Below are 20,939 nucleotides of genomic sequence, written 5' to 3'. Positions count from 1 at the left end.
TTTAGGTATTATAATTACTAAAAAATATAAAGATCTCTATAAAGTGAATATAGTTCCTTTAATGGGCTCCATGAAACAATTATTTTCTAGATGGAATCCACTTTTTCTTTAATAGGTCATATTCATGCTGTGAAAATGATGATTCTACCTAGATTTTTATATATTTTCCAAAATATACTTATCTTTTTAACTAAAACATTTTTTGATCAAATTGACTCCCTTATTTATTTTATTTGGAACAATAAGAGCCCTAGAATGAATAAGTATCATTTACAAAAATTTAAAAAAGATGGTGGACTTGCACTTCCTAATTTAAGACTGTAGTACTGGGCTGTGAATATTAGACAATTATGTTTTTGGTTATATTGGCTTGATAAGAGCCAAAAACCATTATGGGTTGATTTGGAATTAAAAGCTGTTAAACAATTTAATTTAACTTCAATTTTAGGAGCTCCATTACCTTTACAGCTCTCTAAAATTCCAAATTTAAATCTCTATCCGGTTATTAAACAATCTCTATGGATCTGGTTTCAGTTCTGTAATTCTTTTAATCTTAAACAATTTAAATTACCTAGTTTTTTATATCAAAACTTTTTATTTAAACCTTCAACAACTGACCCCATTTTTCTTTTATGGAAAAATAAAGGAATTCATTCTTTTACAGATTTATTTTGTGATGGTCAATTGATGACTTTTGAGGAGTTAATTAATAAATTTTCTCTCATTCATACACATTTTTTTGCAATATTTTCAGGTTGGACATTTTTTACAACAATATTTACCTAAGTTTCCATATTTACAAGAATCTGATTTGTTGGATACCATTTTGAAATTGAATCCCTTAGTGAAAGGTTCCATTAGCAGAATTTATAATTTACTTTTGTTACAAAAAGAGAACCTATCACTAAAGATTAAACAAGATTGGGAGAGAGAACTTAATATGACCTTTGTTAATGAAGATTGGCTTTGAGTTTTGAAAAACAAATTCTTCTTTATGTGCCAACTATCATTTAATTCAATTTAAAATTGTACACCGTTATTACTTAATAAAGGAAAGACTATCTAAAGTATTTCCTAGTATAGATAACTATTGCAATAGATCTAAAACTGAAGTAGCTACTTTGTCACGTATGTTCTGGTCATGTTCTTCATTAAAATTGTTTTCAAAATCTTTATTTTCTACAATTTCTAAAGCTTTGAAAATTAATTTACAACCTAATAGATTGACTGTTCTGTTTGGAATAGATCTGCATCATATTCAGGGTATCTCATCTTCAGATCAACATGTAATTGCATTTGTTACAATGCTGCCAAGAAGAGCTATTTTATTAAAATGGAAAGATATTTCTTCCCCTATATTAATTGAATAGTTTTCTCAAGTGATGTTATGTCTTAGTTTGGAAAAAATTAGAAGTAGAACTTTTGATCTTTGATTTGATTTTGAGAGAAGATGAGGTTCTTTTGCCAAATATTATTATTTAATTTGAATTAAGTTATATGGTTTCCTTCCAATTTAATTTTTTTTATAAATATGAAATGACGGTTGATGACTTTTTTATATATTTAGATGATGGTCAAAACATATTGCTCCGGGGGTTGATTCTAATGGTTCTTTTTTATTATAGTTTAGTGCGTTTTTTTTCTTACTTAGCTGGGGTTCTTTTTTTTCTTTTTCTCTTATATATATATATATAATTTTTTTTCCATTTTTATATTTCAAGATCAGTTTTTTCTCTTCAGCTTTATTAATTGTATATGTATTAATCTGTTAAAGATTTGTATCATTTTATAGCTGTTGATGATTATGTACCAATAAAAAGATTCTAAAAATAAAGTCATTGGTTCAATGCACCATAATCTTCCCTTGGTCTTTTTAGTAGCCAATTTCCTTATGCTTAAGTCAAATTGCTGGCTTCCTTCCATGCAGAATGGTCTTGAATTGAAAGTGAAATGTTAATATTCCTTACCCAACATGACTATCACTAAATTCTCTCTGCAAGGTTCATATTAAAGATCATTGATACTTACACCTGCTGAGATGGCAGAACCTGGAAAATTTGGACTGGAAACATTTTGTTTTAGAAAATTAATGTGAACAGGCGTGGGTGAAAACATAGCAGGTGGAATAAGGAGATATGTGAAATCATCCACCGTATCACACAGAACACAAAACAGTGACCTATTTGGAAATGTTTGTCTTTAAAGGTACCTTGGTGTCCTTGTGTACGCACACTTAAAAGTTAATGTGAAGATACAGCAACCAATTTGTAAAGCAAATCGTATGCTGGTCTTTATTACTATGTGATTTAAGTATAGGAACAATGTTGTCTTACATTTGCTGATTCATCATCTGGAATATCATTTATAGATTTATTCACATGCCTTTAAAAGGGATGTACTTGATGTGGAGGGTGTGCAGTTAATATTCCTTTAACTTAATTGTCTTGTTGCTGTACGAGGAGCGATTGCACAGATTAAGCTTTTTTTTTTCTCCAGAGTTTAAAAGAATGAGAGTAGAATTAATTGAAGACTAAAATAATTCTACAGGACCTGACAGGCTTGATGGATTCAGGGCATTTCCACTGGCTGAGTAATCAAATGTTATTCTTAGGACTAAGATGAGTAGAAATTTTTTTGTTTGCTGATTGTTTATCATTTCCTATGGCTATGGAGCCTCAGTCATCAACTTCACTCAAAAGAATACATTTCTGAATATTAACAGATATGGGGATAAGGTGTGAGAATGGAGCCAAGGAAGAAGGTCTACCATGATGTGTAGTGGTGCTGCCTCAGATGGTCAAACAACCAACTTCTGGTTCTTTGGTTATGTTCCTGTGCTCTCTTGACATTCCATGTCATTTGCATCACAGAATTTCCCGTCATCAACATAATACTGCTCATACTGTTTGCCATTGACCAGATATTTACTTGGATCATCTAGAACTAGAGAATCCTTTGCCCGCCTCCATTTAAATCAACCAGAACTTGAATTGCCAAGAGCTGTGCATTAGTGCTGCCAAAAGATTTTACTAAATGGAAAACAAACACTATTTTATGATAAAATACTTTGAGGTTATGCGGTTACAGTAACCTTAAAACAGTAGCTGACACTAGGATAGCCTTCCCTTTCTCAATGACCCTGTCTGCTACAAGATGAATATTTGCCTCCCCAAGACGTTAATTCATGAATGACTCCAATGATAGGTAAGGATTCTTTCCATACAGCGGTGTTTCAGTAGCTGCCATTTAATACTTTTAAGATAAAAATACTCATTAACAGTAGAAGTAGCCATAAACACTAGACATTGCATATCTTTCTTTGATCTAAAGCTAGTTTTCTACTGCTTTTAGTTTGCCACTGTCAACAACAGTACTTCAGCACTCTTCTCCTTTTCTGCTAGTATCTGAACTAGTTGTTTGATTCAGTTTTCATGCAATAGTCATAATTTTAAATTGCATTCCAGATATTTAAACTCTATTCCTGTTGTTTCATGAACCTACTCTTCATTGTTGAACCAAGGTATTGAGCTGAAATGCTATATGTACACATGAGATAAAACTGCATCAAAAGTTAGTGCCACAATAAAATTACCCGACACAGAACATAGCAGATTGGAATAAACAGACAGTTGACCAGCTAACAGGAAACAGTCATTACATCAGGTCTTTCCTGGTTGACAAGACCTGACAAGTGATGAGTTATAGCTATTGATAATCAATGTAAGTGCTGTAGTTTGGATAAAGGAATGAAACATGTGTTCGCTAAATATGCTATTGACATTAAGTAGCAGAGTAAATTGTGATAGAGGATGAAAGCAGCCTACTAAGAAATATAGGTTTAGTGAATAAATACTTGGCGAATACTGTATATTCTAGGATAATGTGAAATTGTCTATTTTGGTGTCATCTATGAGGTAAGAGATTACAGTGTTCCAAGATGTAGAAGGATCAGAATGTCCCAGTGCATAATTTGTAACAGACTATAACAGGAAAAGAAAGTAATTAGGAAACTTAACACAGGTACATCTTCATAAAAGTCACCTCAAACTGATAAGCTCAATTCTAAGTCCCAAGGATGACATTACATTAGGCATCATTGGAACAATGTAGAAGTCCCACAGTCTGCATTTGATTTCTCCACAACAGCAGCACCAAATGGAATAAGTTCAACTCAAAGAAATACAAATTAATTGTTGCTTCACTTTTAAGGACTGTTAGGATCCATGGGTAATGGGAAAGGATGAGGGAGAGAGCAAGAGTTTCATCTCCAGTATTTGTGAAAATGCTGTGAGAAGTGGAATGGTTCGTAAATTGGAAAAAATGAACTATGGAGTTGTGAACCTTCTGCAGTATTCAAGATTTTTTAAAATGCAGCACATCTTACACTTACTCTTAATTCATGTATACTCGAGTAAACTATCACCTACCTTAGGAAGTAGATTGACAACATCTTCTGTAATTTTAAAAGTTCTTCGAGGTTCTGCACTATAACTGATATTTGTTCCCAATGGTGAATTGTCCTGAGTGACAATAAAATTTTGACTTGCATTGCAGCATTTCTGCAGCCGTGACCTGGAAGAGAAAACATTGAATTATAGAATCAAAGCACAGAACTGGACCTTCTTGCCCCACCTCACCCAAGCCAACCATTCATCTCTCTGTGTGTAAAACTACCCATCAGTTCTCATTTCAATGCCTTTCCTCTCACCTTGAACCTGTGCCCTCTAATTCTATACTTTTCTCCTCTGGGGAAAAAGTACTTGTGACCATTTATTCTATCTATATCAACCATGATGCCTGTCTCTACTAATCGTTAGACCTTTTTCCAACCCCTCGACTTTCATTTTTACAGCTGTGCAGACCAACCATTGCTCTGAGCAGAAACATTTTTACATGGTCTAAAAACTACACACCATTTTAATAAAACATTATATAAAAGAAATTTCCAGCTATGTGGCAACAAGCACTATGTGTGGGAGAGCGTTTCAGTGACTCCCTGTCTTAACACCCCTCCATCTTAGGGGGAACAGTGCCAGCATTCCTTTCCACCTTTCTTATCCAAGTATCTGCATCAATCCATGCATCTGTCCAAATGCTTCCTAAAGATTGTAATAGTATCTACATCTACCTGTTTCTCTGGCTGCTCATCTGAAATATTCGGCAATCACTATGAAAAACTTAGCTCTCAGATCTCCTTTAAATTCCTCCCCTCTTCCTTTACACCCTTGCCTTCTAGTCCTAGTATCCCCTGCCCTGGGAAAGTGATTCTACTTACATCTATGCCCTCGTAATTTGATAAATCTCTATAAGCTTACCCCCACAAACACTTAACATTCCAGTGAGAATAAACCAAATCTGTCCAACCACTCATTGCAACTACAGACTTACATTACAAACAACATCTGGTCTACCACTTCCGCACTGACTCACATGCCACCACATCTTTACTGTAGCCTGTTGAACAGAATTGTATATAATACACTATGTGTGCTCTCACTAACATTTTGTACAACTGCAACACAATATCATTACATGTGTAAAGTTACACTATACACTGTTCAGTTTTCCATTTGGTAACACCATCACTTCTGAGTCAGGAAATTATAGATTCCATGTCCAGTCAAGATTTCAGTCAAAACTAAGGCAACCACTCATTGCAATGTCTGCTGGGATATTGACTATCAGATCTCTGCCTTGTGAATGAATTGTTTTAATGTCCAAATTACAGAAACCAGCTTCCTGAGTACTTCTGTGCAGAACTTAGGAATTCTGCTTGCTCCTTTTTAAGTTATTTTATTTAATAAAGCATTTTTATATTACAAAGATCATAAGATGGGAAGCATAATTAGGCCATCCAACCAAGAGTATCTGCTCTGTCTTTCAATCATGTCCGATTATTTTTTTTGTCATAGTCATGAAATATTTCAGCATAATAGGTCCTTTGGCCCATCTAGCCCGTGCCAAACCATTTAAACTGCCTAGTTCCATCGACCTATATCTGGTCTCTTAATTATTGAAACTGAACCTGCATTCTCCATTTGCTCTGGCAGCTTACTCCAGCCACTCACCGCCCTCTGAGTGAAGATGTTTCCCCTGATGTTCCCCTTAAACATTTCACCTTTCACCCTTAACCCATGACCTCCAGTTTTCATCTCAGCCAACCTCAGTGGAAAAAAGCCTGCTTGCATTTACACTACCTATATCCTTCATAATTTTGTATACCACTATCAAAGCTCCCCTCAGACTTCTACATTCTAGGGGATAAAGTTCTAACCTATTCAATCTTTCTTTATAACTCAGATCCTCCAGACCTGGCAACATGCCTGTAAATTTTTTCCATACTCTTTCAATCTAATTTATATCTTTCCCGTAGGCAGATGATCATAAATGGACACAATACTCAAAATTAAGCCTCAGCAACATCTTATACAACTTTAACATAACATCTCAAATCCTGGACACAGTACTTTGATCTATGAAGACTAATGTGACAAAAGCCTTCTGTACAACACTATCTAGCTGTGACACCACTTCAATGAATTATGAACCTTTATTCCTAAATCCCTTTGTTTTACCACACCCCTCAGTGCCCTACTGCTCACTATGTAAGACCTACCCTGGTTGGTCCTTCCAAACTGCCACACCTCACACTTGCCTGCATTAAATTCCATCTGCCATTTTTCAATCCATTTTCCCAGCTGGTCCAGATCCTGCTCCAAGCTTTGATAGTCTTATTTGCTGTTCATTTTACCCCCAATCTTGATGTCATCCAGTTAGCCACATTATCATCCAGATCATTGATAAAGATGACAAACAATAATGGACCCAGCACCGATCCTTGTGACACTCCATTAGTCACAGGATTTCAGTCAGACAGGCAACCATAAACTACCACTCTGGCTTCTCCCACAAAAACAATGTCTAGTCCAATTTGTAGCTCATCTTGAATGCCAAGTGACCGAATCTCATGACTAACCTCACGAGCGGAAACTTGTCAAATGCCTTGCTGAAGTCTACTGCCTTGCCTTCATCAACTTTCCTGGTAACTACCACAAAAATCCCACTATGATTGGTTGGACATGACCTACCATGCACAAAACCATACTGACTATCCCTAATCAATCCCATAAAACCATAAGATGTATGAGCAGTATTAGGCCATTTGCCCATTGAGTCTGCTCTGCCATATCATCGTGGCTGACCCATTTTCCATCTCAGCCCCAATGTCTTGCCTTCTCCCCGTATTCCTTCATGTCCTAACTAATCAAGAATCTATCAATCTCTGCCTTAAATACACCCAGTGACATGGCCTCTACAGCTGCCTGTGGCAATGAATTCTACAGCTTCACCACTCCTTGGCTAAAGAAATTCCTCTTCACTTTTTTCTAACTGGACTCTTCTCTATTCTGAGGCTGTGTCCTCTGGTCTTAGACTCTCCCACCATAGGAAACATCCTCTCCACATAGACTCTATCGAGTTCTTTCAACATTCGATAGGTTTCAATAAGGTCACCCTTCATTCTTCTGAACTGCAGTGAGTCAAGGCCCAGAGCCATCAAACACTCCTCAAATGACAAGCCTTTCAATCTTGAAATCATTTTCCTGAACCTCCTTTGAACCCTCAGCAATTTCAGCACATTCCTTCTTAGATAAGGGCTCAAAACCTGCTCATAGTACTCCAAGTGAGGCCTAACCAGTGCTTCATAAAGCCTCAACATTACATTCTTCCTTTTATATTCTAGTCCTCTCACAATGAACGCTAACAACACATGGCTGAACCTGTATATTAACCTTTAGGGGATCTTGCACAAGGACTTCCAAGTTCCTTTGCATTTCAGATTTTTTGAATTTTCTCTCCACTTAGAAAACAGTCTATGCTTTTATTTCTTCTTCTTCTTCTTCAGCTTTCCATTAATTTTGATGTTGACTGAGGCCTGGGCAAATTTGTATGGAAGATTGGCAGTTGACCATGCTGCAAGTCTCCCTTCTCCACGCCACCGATGATGTCCAAGGGAAGGGCACTAGGCCGATACAGCTTGGCACTGGTGTTGTCACAGAGCAATGTGTGGTTAAGTGCCTTGTTCAAGGACACAACATGCTGCCTCAGCTGAGGCTCGAACTAGTGACCTTCAGATCACTAGACCTTAGCCACTTGACCACACGCCAACACTATTTCTTTTACCAAAGTGCATGACCATACACTTCCGAATGCTGTAATCCATTTGTTACTTGTTTGCCCAATTTTCTAATCTGTTTAAGTCCTTCTGTAGCCTCTCTGCTTCCTCAGAACTACCTGCTGCTCCATCTATTTTGGTATCATCCACAAATTTTCTACGAAGCTAACAATTCCGTTATCCAAATCACTGACATATAATGCAAAAAGAAGCTGTCCCAACACCACCGGTCACTGGCAGCCAGCCAGAAAAGGCTCCCTTTATTGCCTCCTATTTGTCACCAGCCAATTAGCCAATGCTCTATCCATGCTAGGTTCATTCCCTAATACAATGGGCTCCTAACTTGTTAAGCAGCCTCATGAGTGTCAACTTGTCAAAGGCCTTCTGAAAATCCAAGTACGCAACATCCGCCAATTCTCCTTTGTCTATGGTTATTCTTCAAAGAATTCCAAAACATATGACAGGCAAGATTTTCCCTTAAGGAAACCATGCTGACTGCAGCCTATTTTATAACGTGCCTCCAAGTGCATTGAAACCATATCGTTAACTATTGACTCCAACATCTTCCGAATCACTAACGTCAGACTAATTGGCCTGCAATTTCCTTTCTTCTGCCTCTCTCCTTTCTTGAAGAGTGGAGTGACATTGGTAATTTTCCATTCCTCCAGAAACATGCCAAGATCAACTGATTCTTGAAAGATCATTACTAAACGTTCCACAATCTCTTTGGCCACCTCTTTCAGAAACCTTGGGATATACTATCTGGTGCAGGTGACTTATCTATCTTCAGACCTTTCAGCTTCCCAAGAACTTTCTCCCGAGTAATGACAACCTCACACACTTCTGCTCTGACACTCTCGAACTGTCTATCCAAATACACATAAATCCGGTCTCTTAGAATACCTTCCAATAACTTTTCCACCGCTAATGTCAGGCTCACTGGCATATAATATCATGATTTATTCTTACAGCCTTTTGTTATGTGTGATGAGAAAACCATGGGGAGATGGTGTCCAGAGTTGACACCCCCCCCCCACCCCGTGAACTATGCTGCTAACAAGAGAGAGATAAAGAGGGGGAGAGGCACCATGCTACACATGCTGATAATGAGAGAGACACAAGGATTTTAAATTATGGCTTCTTCGCTGATTGTTGACTTTACTTCCAAGGACTCTGCCTGCTTGTGTGAATCCTTGCTGACACAGCAGAGTGATGCCAGGTGCCTGCTGAGACAGGAGGGAGTGGCCAGTTTGATGGACATGGAGTTGATGGATGGCTGGTACCCCGGCGGGGGAGATAAAAGACGAGTCTGCTGAGACACAGGCAGACACGCCACTGGACACTGAACGAGTGTTGTGCACCCACAGGAAGGTGGGGGCTTGGAGGATCGATTTGGGGGGAATCGGTCAGAGGCTCACAGTGTGTGAAACCAGGCCGGTGGTGGCTTGTGTGTGTGTCCACCCATGACACCATTGACGTGACCACCATGGTGGTGACGAGCCCACCATTGAAGAACGGTCTGGCTCGGAATGGAGGGGTCATAATCGGTGACCACAAAGGTACAACGGAACAAGAAGACGACAGAAGGTTTGCCTGCTGTAGCTGCTCATCTCTCGCTTGCTCTCTCTCTCTCTCTCTCCAACATCACAACAGCAACTACCTCAACCCAAACTGAACTGAACTGAACTCTGCATTATCTTCAGACTATTCATTTACCCCTAGACTACGACAGAGCTTGGTTTTGATTCTTATTCCTACACTTCTGTATTTATCATTGCTAACCTGTTTTATATGTATATTTGCATTTTTGATATTGTATTACTTAGTTTACTAATAAACACCTTTAGTTACAGTACCATCAGACTCCAACATATCATTCCATTTCTGCTGGTTTGGTAACCCAGTCACAGGGTATGTGACATTGTAAACAGAGGAACAACATTAACTATTGTCCTATCCTCCAATATTGCATCTGTTGCCTAGGATGATTCAAGTATGCCTGTAAGGACCCCTGCAATTTTTGCACTTGCCTCCACAGGATCCAAGGGAACACCTTCTCAGGCCCTGAGGATCTGTCCACCTTGATTGCTTCAAGACAGCAAACACCTCCTCTTCTGTAATCTGCATAGGGTCCATGGCTGAACTACTACTTTGCCTCCCTTCTATAGAGTCTGTGTCAAGCTCCCGAGGAAATACTGTTACCCAGGAAGAACTACAGTCTACAAATCAGTAAGTTTAAATGATTCAAGGACAGTGGAAGCAGACGGGGCATTTACCTTTGTTCTTGCCATTAGGAAGGAGATAGAAGCTGCCATTTTATGAAGGAACTCTGTGTTCTCCCTGTTGTGAGCTAAAGTCTCTTGGCTTGGTCGCTGTTTTAAAGTTGACATGATTACGCTCCAGGTAATGTGCTGAACTAGGGATAATTTCCAAATAAGAAGTGAGGTGTTCTTTAGTTGGATATAACATGCAGGTTTTTAACTTTTGGGGTCTGTATTTGCCCTGTGTGCTTCAATCTGTTTGCTGATTGAGAAGAAAGAGCCATAAATTACCGATTGCTGCCTTCTGGTAAGAGGGCAATAAATGGATGCTGGCTTGGAGCAGAGCTAATAGAAAGGTGTTAAAGGTCAGACACATAACCTATATCCAATGACATTGGAATGTAATATTTCAACTGGTGAGGAATGGATATAAAAGCAGAGGTTTTCTGATAAAAGATAGAGATGACTCTGTAGAAGATTCAACATCGTGGATATGAGGAGCTCCAAGGACGTGGAGATTCGAGACGGGACTACGAGGAAGATACAGTCAGCAGCAAAGAATTCTTTTAACTGGTATTATCCTTCCTATTTGTTGACTGTTCATGGAAGGATAGGAAAACTTAGTAGGTCTGCACACAGGTATTCAGTTGTGTAAGTTCACATGTTCTTCCATTGAAACAATACAGGTATTTGGTGGTAATTACAGAATCTCACTGTGCCACCTTGATTATTATAACAAGGGGCCGTTCTTGTAACAATACAGATGCAAGAAATTAATCTAAGTTCTCCCACATCTCATTCTCTCTAGCATAAATTATCTTCCTGATCTGCCAGTGAACTTTATTTTGTCTCTTGCAATTCTTTTGCTCTTAACATATACGTAGAATCTCTTAGGTTTCTCCTTCATCATGTCTGCTGCAGCAACCTCATGCATTCTTTTAGCCTTCCTGATTCCTTTCTTAAGTGTTCTCTTGCATTTTTTATACTCCTCAAGTTCCTCATTTGTTCCTACCTGCCTAAACCTGCTATGCACCTGCTTTTTTCTTAAACAGGGCCTCAATATCTCTTGAAATCAAGGTTCCCAAAACCTGTTATCCTTGTCTTTTGTTGTGAAAGGCACATATAAGTTTCGTACTCTCAAAATCTGATTAGAAGCCTCCCATTTTCAACCCCTTTTTCCAGCTTTCTCCCGTAAACCATAATCCCTTACTAATTAAGAATCCATTAATCTCTACCTTAAATGCACACTTCGATTTGGCCTCCATAGCCCACTGTGGCAACATGTTCCATGGATTGAGCAACTCCTGGCTGAAAAGATCCCTCCTGAACTCAGTTCTAAAGGGATATCTCTACTTTAAAGAAGCATCACATAATATTGTTTGTAAGACACGTGGAGAATGGTCTTGTAGTAACTCATAGACAAACACTGGATGATTAATCTATCATTCTGCACATCTATTCCCTATTTTTCCTGAAACAAAGCAGGTTGAGGGGTGACCTTATGAAAGTTTATAAAACTATGTGAAGCAAAGGTAAGGTGGATAGCCATAGCCTTAAACTAAAGGACATAGGTTTATGATAAAAGGAGAAATATTTAAAGGGATCCTGAAAAGCAAGATTTTCCACTCTGAGAATGGTTGCCAGAGGAAGTGGTGGGTATAACTACAGAGACATTTTCAGGTACGTGGGTCAGAAAGTTTTAGAGGAACATGTTCCAAACGCAGGAAAATGGGATTAGCTGAGATAGGCACTTTAGTCAGGATGAATGTGTTGCATTGAAGGTCCTTTTCTCATGTTCTGTAATTCTATGAGCTGTCTTTGGGATGTGAGGTGAAAGTGAAGCACCAGAAATAAATCCACCATTCTCTTCCAAGAATATTTTAGATGCAGTTCAGTTATACTTCAGCAATACTAAACTTTGCAAATTACCTCAAATTCTTCTGCTCTTCTGTATTCTTCACCCACTTGCAATTCTGAAGTTGCTTGAACAGTTTAATAAAATCATCCTCAGTAAACCTAAGAGCATAAAATCAAATCGTGTAGAGTTGAAAGGTTTGCAAATTCTCATGATATAAGCAGCATTGAAACTGCATGGGACTACGTAGGTCAAGTGTGTTGCTAAATAAATAAATGAAGAACATCTATTGATTAACTAGTTGAAGCCAGCCTGCACCACATATATGGGAGGAACACTGGCTGGAGCGGTTGGCAGATTTCAGTGAGAGCACCTCTAATAAAGTGCAGACATCTCACTGAGTGTTCTTCACTGAGCTCTAGATGGGAAAATTGTTCCTACCATCTTGATTATTCACGTCAACTATCAAGCACACATTTACACTAATCATATAGTGACCACCACTCTCTGATAGGCTGAGAGGGCAATCAGATCTGAAGAAAGAGTCAGTACCTAACTCAAATAATTACAACATCAAATAAGTCAGGTAACTGTGCCACAAAGGCAGTTTTGTGACCAAGCTTCAAATTTCACCATGACACGAAAAGACAAAATGACTTCATGAACTTTTTAAAAAATCAGGCAATAAAATAAACAGTATTTCACAGAAGTAATTGCCCATATCCAGGAACAGATAGCAATGGACTTTGCTCAAACCGAAGGAAACTAGTGGAGTAATGAAACCACACAATGACACATCCGTCTATTGTAAATCTGTCTGCTTAAATCTGTTTTCTTCACTAAAACGTTGCAGTCATCTATGAGTAATAGATACAAATCTCAACAAGAAGTAACAATTTGCTGAGCTGCTCAGGCGTTATGTGTGTGTTGCATAACTATAGTTATACCAAGTGTAAATTCATGTCTGACAACTTTGGAAATGTCCAACTTATTACTGGAGTGAAGTTCATTCATCAGACAACAAAATGCAGGTAGTATTTCCCATCAAAATAGCTTTTAGTATAATGGTCAAAACAGTAAACTGGCTGACTTCCAAAAGACTATAAAAAATAGGAGCAGAGTTCGGCCATTTAGCTCATCGAGTCTGCTCCACCGTTCCATCATGGCTGATCTCTGACCGCTGGGTCCTGTCTTCATTAGCCCGCCTGGGGGTGTGGGGAGGCATAATCCTCAGGCCCTCGACTTATTCTCTGGGTCTTAAGGTGGCCTATCCAAAGTCGTAGCTCTTCAAACTTACCATTAATTTCTAATCCCACTCCTGACACCAATGTGGCGTGAACTTGGTCCATAATGATAGAGGAAGAATCTCATTAAACTCAAAGACTATGTTTATTGTGATGAACACAAAAACAGACTGGGCGCTATGACCCAGGGAGAGAACCCACTCAGTCACATACAGATGGGGGAGGTGATTATTTCACACCCCAGTTACAGTGAGGGTGATCCACAAACACGTGTACGAACAACTGTATAACGCATGCAAAAATGTAACAATAAATGAACTTGAACATCCCACCATAATTCCACAAAAGTACTTTAACACAATAACAATAAAAAGCACTGGTCATTAGGAATGTTGGGGCAGGCTGTTGACCACACTCTCCACCCCTCCATCCCCCAGAGCATCACAATATATATGTCTATTAAATACTTCAGTTTATTAAAATAATAGTGCAAAATATTAGAAATAAAAAAATAGTGAGGTAGTATTCATGGGTTAAATGACCATTTATAATTTGGTGGCAGAGAGGAAGAAGTTGTTTCTGAATCGCTGAGTGTGTGCCTTCAGGCTCCTGTACCTTCTTCCTGATGGTAACAGTGTGAAGAGGGCATGTCCTGGGTGGTGGGGATCCTTAACGATGGACACTGCCTCCCTAAGGCACCACTCTTTGAAGATGCGTTGAATAGTACAGAGGCTGGAACCCATGATGGAACTGACTAATTTTACAAGTATCTACAACTTATTTTGATCTTGAGCAGTACCCTCACCCCAACACCAGTGATACAGCCAGTCAGAATGCTCTCCATGATACACTTGTAGAAGCTTTTGAGTGTTTTAGTTGACAAACCAAATCTCTTCAAACTCTTAATGAAATATAGCACTGTCTTGACTCCTTTATAGTTCCATCCACATGTTGCATCCAGTTTAGGTCCTCAGAGATATTGACATCCAGGAACTTGAAATTGCTCAGCGTCGCCACTTCTGATCCCTCTATGAGGATCAGGTTTGTGTTCCCTCGTCATACCATTCCTGAAGTCCACAATCAGCTCTTTGGTCTTGTGGATGTTGTTGCTGTGACATCACTCAACTAACTGGCATATCTCACTCCTTTACGTCTTTTTGGCACCATTTGAGATCCTGCTAACAATCATTGTATCATCAGCAAATGTATTGATGCTGTTTGAGCGGTGCCCAACCACTCGGTCATGGGTGTAGAGACAGTAGAGCAGTGGGCTAAGCACTCTAAGAATTCCAACAGATTTTTCTATCAAAAGGAAACCATGCTGACTATGGCCTATTTTATCATGTGCCTCTGAATATCCCAAAACCTCATTCTTAACAATCATCATCTTCCCAACACTAAGGTCAAGCTAACTGGCCTTTAATTTCCTTTCTTCTGCCTCCCTCTCTTCTTGAAGTGTAGAGAGACATTTTCAACTTTCCAGTCCTCTGGAAAGATGCCAATTTTTTTTTGATCTTGAAAGATTATCACTAATTCCTCCACAATCTCTTCAGCTACCTCTTTCAGAATCCTGGAGAGTAGTTCATCTGATCCAGTTGACCTATCTAACTTCAGACCGTTCACCTTCCCAAGCACCTCCTCCCTAGTAATAGCATCTGCACTCACTTCTGACCCCTGACACTCCTCAGCTTCCGGCATATGGCGAGTGTCTCCCACAGTGAAGACAGATGCAAAACACTTACTCAGCTAATACCCCACTTTCTTGTCCCCATTTCTACCTCTCCAGTATTACTTTTGCAACAGTCTGATATCTACTCTCACCTCTCTTTCACGCTTTACATATCTGAAAATACTTTTGGTATCCTCTGATATTATTTGCGAGCTTACCTTCATATTTCATCAATCCCCTTCTTACAGCTTTTTTAGTTGTCTTCTGTTGTTTTTTAAAAGCTTCCCAATCCTCGAACTTCACACTAACTTTTGCTATATTATATACCCTCTCTTTGGCTTTTTTTTAAGTGGCATTGACTTCCTTTGTCAACCACGGTTGTGTCATTCTGCCTTTAGAACACTTCTTCTTTGGGATGTATCCATCCTGTGCCTTCTGAATTGCTTCCAGAAACTCCAACCATTGCTGCTCTGCTGTTGTCCCCGCTGGTGTCCCCTTCCAATCAACTTTGGCTGGTCCCTCTCTCATGCCTCTGTAAGTCCCTTTACTTGCCTGTAATACTGATACATCTGGCTCTACCTTCTCCCTCTGAAACTGCAGGGTGAATCCTATCACATTATAATCACTGTCTTCAATATCTTCATTTACCTTCATTTCCCTAATCAAATCCAGTTCATTACACAACACCCAATCCAGAATAGCTGATACCCTATTGGGCTCAATCACAAGCTGCTTTAAACAGCTACCTTGTAGGCATTCTACAAATTCCCTCTCTTGGCACTCAGTACCAACTTGATTTTCTCAATCTACCTGCATATTGAAATCCACCATGACATGCATTTCCTATCTCAAAGTTCAAAGTACAATTATCATCAAAGTATGTATACTATATTCAATCTTGAGATTCATCTCCTTACAGGCATCTATAAAACAAAGAAACCCTAAAGAACCCATTGAAAAAGATCATCAAATACCCAATCTGCAAAAATAAGAACAAATCATACAGAGGATAAAAAGTAAGTGAGTAACATTCCGAACAAACGTTTATGAAAGTGAGTTCACAGACATGAAGCCAGTAACAGCCAATCCGGAAGCCTGGTAGTTGCAGGCTACAGCCTTCAGTTCAGCACAGAGACGAGTAAACCTCACCGAGCATTGCGTAAACACCGGCCCGTCCCTCACCTCTGGCCCAGACACCCCGTCCTTTTCAATATGACACAGAGCTTAAATCCACTCACTCTTGGACCCAGGCTCTGCCACATCAATATGCTTTTGGGACTGGGCCTGACAGCCTCAATTTTGCCCCTACCTTACCTTCCAATTCTGGCCCAGAGCTTAACTTGGTCTAATATTGACTTGTTCCTCACTCTCAGGCCCTGCCTTGCCTTGGCTCGCCTCAGATGCGCTGCTTCAAATCTGCACCGACTGCCCCAGCAATGACCATATATTGGTTTGTTCCTCTTTCTCAGGCTTTGGCCCCGCCACCTTGATTCATGAGACATATACACAGAACACAACCATCCTGAACCCTTGAGACTTCAGTTCACACCTCAAAGAGGGAAGTTACTGTTACACAGAGTGACTGGGGGTGAACCCAAGTGCTGGACACAAACATGGAGACTTGACACGGAGACGCACTTGGACTTGGAACCGGGACTTGGACTTGATTTGGACTGGGACGTGACTTGGACTCGGAGCCAGGACTTGGATTGTAACTTGACCCAGACACAAAGCCTCGACTTGACTGGACACAAAGCCTCAACTTGGACTTGACTGGAACACAGAGCCTGGACTTGGACTTGGATTCAGAGCCTTGACTTGGACTGGGACTCAGAGCCAACAAAACAAATTGACAGACCACTCGCATCCCGGCTCAGAGCAGCGGGAAAACAGCCGGACCCATTCAGCTGGACATGAGATGACAGAAACGAACAACAACAGACAAAATGTATTTTGACATGGAGAAGTTCATGAAGATGGTCTCTTATTCTCAGCGGCTCAGCACATTCATCACCGCTCAGGCTACAGTGACGTACCAGCCTCTTGACTCGAAGCAGGAACTCTCAACTTGACCCAGGAGCTGCAACGGGCACACTCTCGACTCGACTCATTCTCAGCAGCCCAGAACGAGCATAGCCGCCCAGTGACAAACCAGCAGCGAGTAGCTGTAAGCTGGGGTTTTTATCCTGAACCGTTTGAATAAGGATCAGGTGCCCTAATCAAAGAGCCCAACAGGGTCTTTTCCCCGGAACATGGGGAAAAGGAAATTAACTGAAAGAAGCAGCCAGCAGACCGAACCATGACAGTTACAGGCTATTGATTGCAGTGCAACTCACACAAAGTGCTGGAGGAACTCGGCTTGAAACATCGACTGTACTCTTTACCATAGATGCTGCCTGGCCTGCTGAGTTCCTCCAGCATTTTGTGGATGTTGCTTGGATTTCCAGCATCTGCAGATTTCCTCTTGTTTATTGATTGCAATGATTGTTTTCAGAATAAAAGTGTTATTAATAAAGTAGTTAGCAATTTTGTTAGCTGCCAATATCCCAAGCATCGTCTTAAATCTCCCATTGTAATTTGTAGCTGATATCCTAGCTACTGTTTGGAGGCCTGTATGTAACTCCTATCAAGCTCTTTTACCCTGCCAGTTTCTTAGCTCTGCCCAAAAGTATTCTACATCTTCCAATCCTCTGTCATCTCTTTCAAAGGATTTGGTTCCCTTTTTTTTCCCAACAGAGCCATGCCACCCCCTCTGCCTATCTACCCGTTCTTTCAATGCAAAGCGTATCCTTAGGATGTTAAGCTCCCAACTATAATCTTATTTCAGTCCTGACACAGTGATGCCCACAACATCAAACCTGCCAATCTCTAAGCTGCAAGATCATCTACTTTATTCCCTATACTGTGTGCATTTGAATATAAAACTTCCTGCCCTGTATTCACCCTTTTTTATTTTGGCCTCTGTAACCCTACAACTCATCCCACTGTCTTCAATTTTGCCCTTTCATCAGCTTGAACTTCCTGACAGTCTAATTACACACTGCCTCAGCTTGTATACCCATTCTTGTATGTCCCTGATGCTGGGACCTGGAAGGCAACATACCATCCAGGCATCTCTATCACATCCATAAAATCTCATATCTAATGCTCCTAACTATAAAATCTCCTATCACTGCCACAGTCCCCTTCTCCCTCCCTTCCCTTCTGAGCCACAGTGCAGAGACCCGGTCACCGTGGGTCCCTCCGGTAAGTTGACCCTCTCAACAGTATCCAAAGTGGTATACTCGTTATGGAAAGGAATAGCCACAGTGGTACTCTGTACTGGCTACCCATTTCCTTTTCCTCTTCTGACAGTCACCCAGTTACCCGCCTCCTGCAACTCAGGGGTGACTATCTCCCTGTATCTCCTATCTACTATCTCCTCAGTTTCCCGTTCGAGCCAATATTCATCAGGCTCCATTTCTTTAACACATTCTCTGAGGAGCTGTAGCTTGGTGCATATGGTGCAGATGTGGTTATGTAGGAGGCTGGAAGTCTTCCAAAATTCCCACATCTTACACAAAGAACATAACTCAGCTCCTCGAGCGTTTCTCATTGGACGAACAGATGAGAAACGAAGAATGAAGTAGCTCACCAAATACTTATCTCACCCAATCCTGTTTTCTTCAAAGCCTGATGAGCCAAAGCCTCCCCATTCTAACACTGGTCCATTCACACAACACTTAACCTTGCCTTAATTTTATTTGCCTTTGCTAATAGATAGATAGATAGATAGATAGATAGATAGATAGATAGATAGATAGATAGATAGATAGATAGATACTTTATTCATCCCCATGGGGAAATTCAACTTTTTTTTCCAATGTCCCATACCCTTGTTGTAGCAAAACTAATTACATACAATACTTAACTCAGTAAAGAATATGATATGCATCTAAATCACTATCTCAAAAAGCATTAATAATAGCTTTTTAAAAAAAAGTTCTTAAGTCCTGGCGGTAGAATTGTAAAGCCTAATGGCATTGGGGAGTATTGACCTCTTCATCCTGTCTGAGGAGCATTGCATCGATAGTAACCTGTCGCTGAAACTGCTTCTCTGTCTCTGGATGGTGCTATGTAGAGGATGTTCAGAGTTATCCATAATTGACCGTAGCCTACTCAGCGCCCTTCGCTCAGCTACCGATGTTAAACTCTCCAGTACTTTGCCCACGACAGAGCACGCCTTCCTTACCAGCTTATTAACACGTGAGGCGTCCCTCTTCTTAATGCTTCCTCCCCAACACGCCACCACAAAGAAGAGGGCGCTCTCCACAACTGACCTATAGAACATCTTCAGCATCTCACTACAGACATTGAATGACGCCAACCTTCTTAGGAAGTACAGTCGACACTGTGCCTTCCTTCACAAGGCCTCTGTGTTGGCAGTCCAGTCTAGCTTCTCGTCTAACTGTACTCCCAGATACTTGTAGGTCTTAACCTGCTCCATACATTCTCCATTAATGATCACTGGCTCCATATGAGGCCTAGATCTCCTAAAGTCCACCACCATCTCCTTGGTCTTGGTGATATTGAGACGCAGGTAGTTGCTATTTGGCTGTGCTTCTGGAAAACACCAAAAGCCCACAAACACTCCATCTTAAATCTCTCTCCCTGACTTGTGAGTCGTCTTCTTTCTCACTCCTGATGTGATTGGACCACTGGAAAAACACCAAAAAAATATGAATGCTCCTTTTTAAATATCTTTCCCCAATTTGTGAGTTACTTCCTTTCATGCTCCCGCTTTGATTGGGCACTGGGAAAAAGCTGAAAGACACGAACACTCCTTTTTAAATCTTTCTCCCTGGCCTGTGAATTGCCTCCTCTCTCACTCCCGAAGTGATTGGGCCACCGGAAAACTTAGTTTAGATAATACACCTCTCCTTTGTCTATCCTGCATGTTATTTCCTCAAAGAACTCCAAATAATTTGTCAAGCAAGATTTCCCCTTAGGGAAACCATGCTGACTTTGCCTAATTTATCATGTGCCTCTAAGTACTCTGAAACTTCATCCTTAATAATGGAGTCCAATGTCTTTCCAACCACTGATGTCAGGTTAATTGGCCTATAATTTCTATTCTTCTGCCTCCCTCCCTTCTTAAAAATTTGAGTGACATCTGTTATTTTCCAGCCCCCTGGAAATATTACAGAATCTAGTGATTCTTGAAAAACCATTACTAATGCCTGCATAATCTCTTCAGCTACGTCATTCGGGACCCTGGGGTGTAGTCCATCTGGTCCAGGTGACTTATCTACCTTCGGACTTTCAGCTTCCCAAGCACCCTCTTTAGTAAAAGCAACCACACTAATTTGTTGTCTCTGACACTTGAACTTCTGGAATACTGCTAGTGTATTCCACAATGAAGACTGACCCAAAATACTTATTAACGTCATACACTATTTCTTTCTCCAGAATTACTAGTTCTCCAGCATAATTTTCCAGTGGTCCAGTATCCACTCTTATCCCTCTTTTATATATGAAAAAATTTTGGTATCGCCTTTTATATTATTGGCTAGCTTACCTGCATATTTCATCATTTCTTTCTTTATGTTTTTTGTCAGTTGCTTTCTGTTGTTTTTTTAAAAGTTACCTATTCCTCTAATTTCTCACTCTTTGTTATATTACATGCACCCTCTTTTATGCTGTTTTTGACTTCCCTTGTTAGCCATGGTTGGCTCATCCTCTCCTTAGAATATTTCTT

At 40.0% G+C, this 20,939-nt stretch overlaps 1 protein-coding gene across 2 annotated transcripts in view; it reads right to left on the bottom strand.

The window, feature by feature from the left end:
- LOC140731472 (alpha-2,8-sialyltransferase 8F-like) overlaps positions 1 to 20,939 on the bottom strand; it is a 66,277-nt gene that overhangs the window by 10,250 nt on the left and 35,088 nt on the right. For both annotated transcript variants that reach the window (XM_073052956.1, XM_073052955.1), the window contains exons 3-4: positions 12,364 to 12,450; positions 4,428 to 4,572 (exon numbers count right to left, since the gene is read on the bottom strand). In XM_073052956.1, coding sequence (XP_072909057.1) covers positions 4,428 to 4,572; positions 12,364 to 12,450 — 232 coding nt within the window. The remainder of the gene's footprint in view (positions 1 to 4,427; positions 4,573 to 12,363; positions 12,451 to 20,939) is intronic.

The sequence above is a fragment of the Hemitrygon akajei genome, chromosome 8, assembly GCF_048418815.1.
Source record: "Hemitrygon akajei chromosome 8, sHemAka1.3, whole genome shotgun sequence".
Lineage (NCBI taxonomy): Eukaryota > Metazoa > Chordata > Chondrichthyes > Myliobatiformes > Dasyatidae > Hemitrygon > Hemitrygon akajei.
Note: the sequence above shows the minus strand (reverse complement) of the source record. Positions and strands in the feature narration are given on the sequence as shown.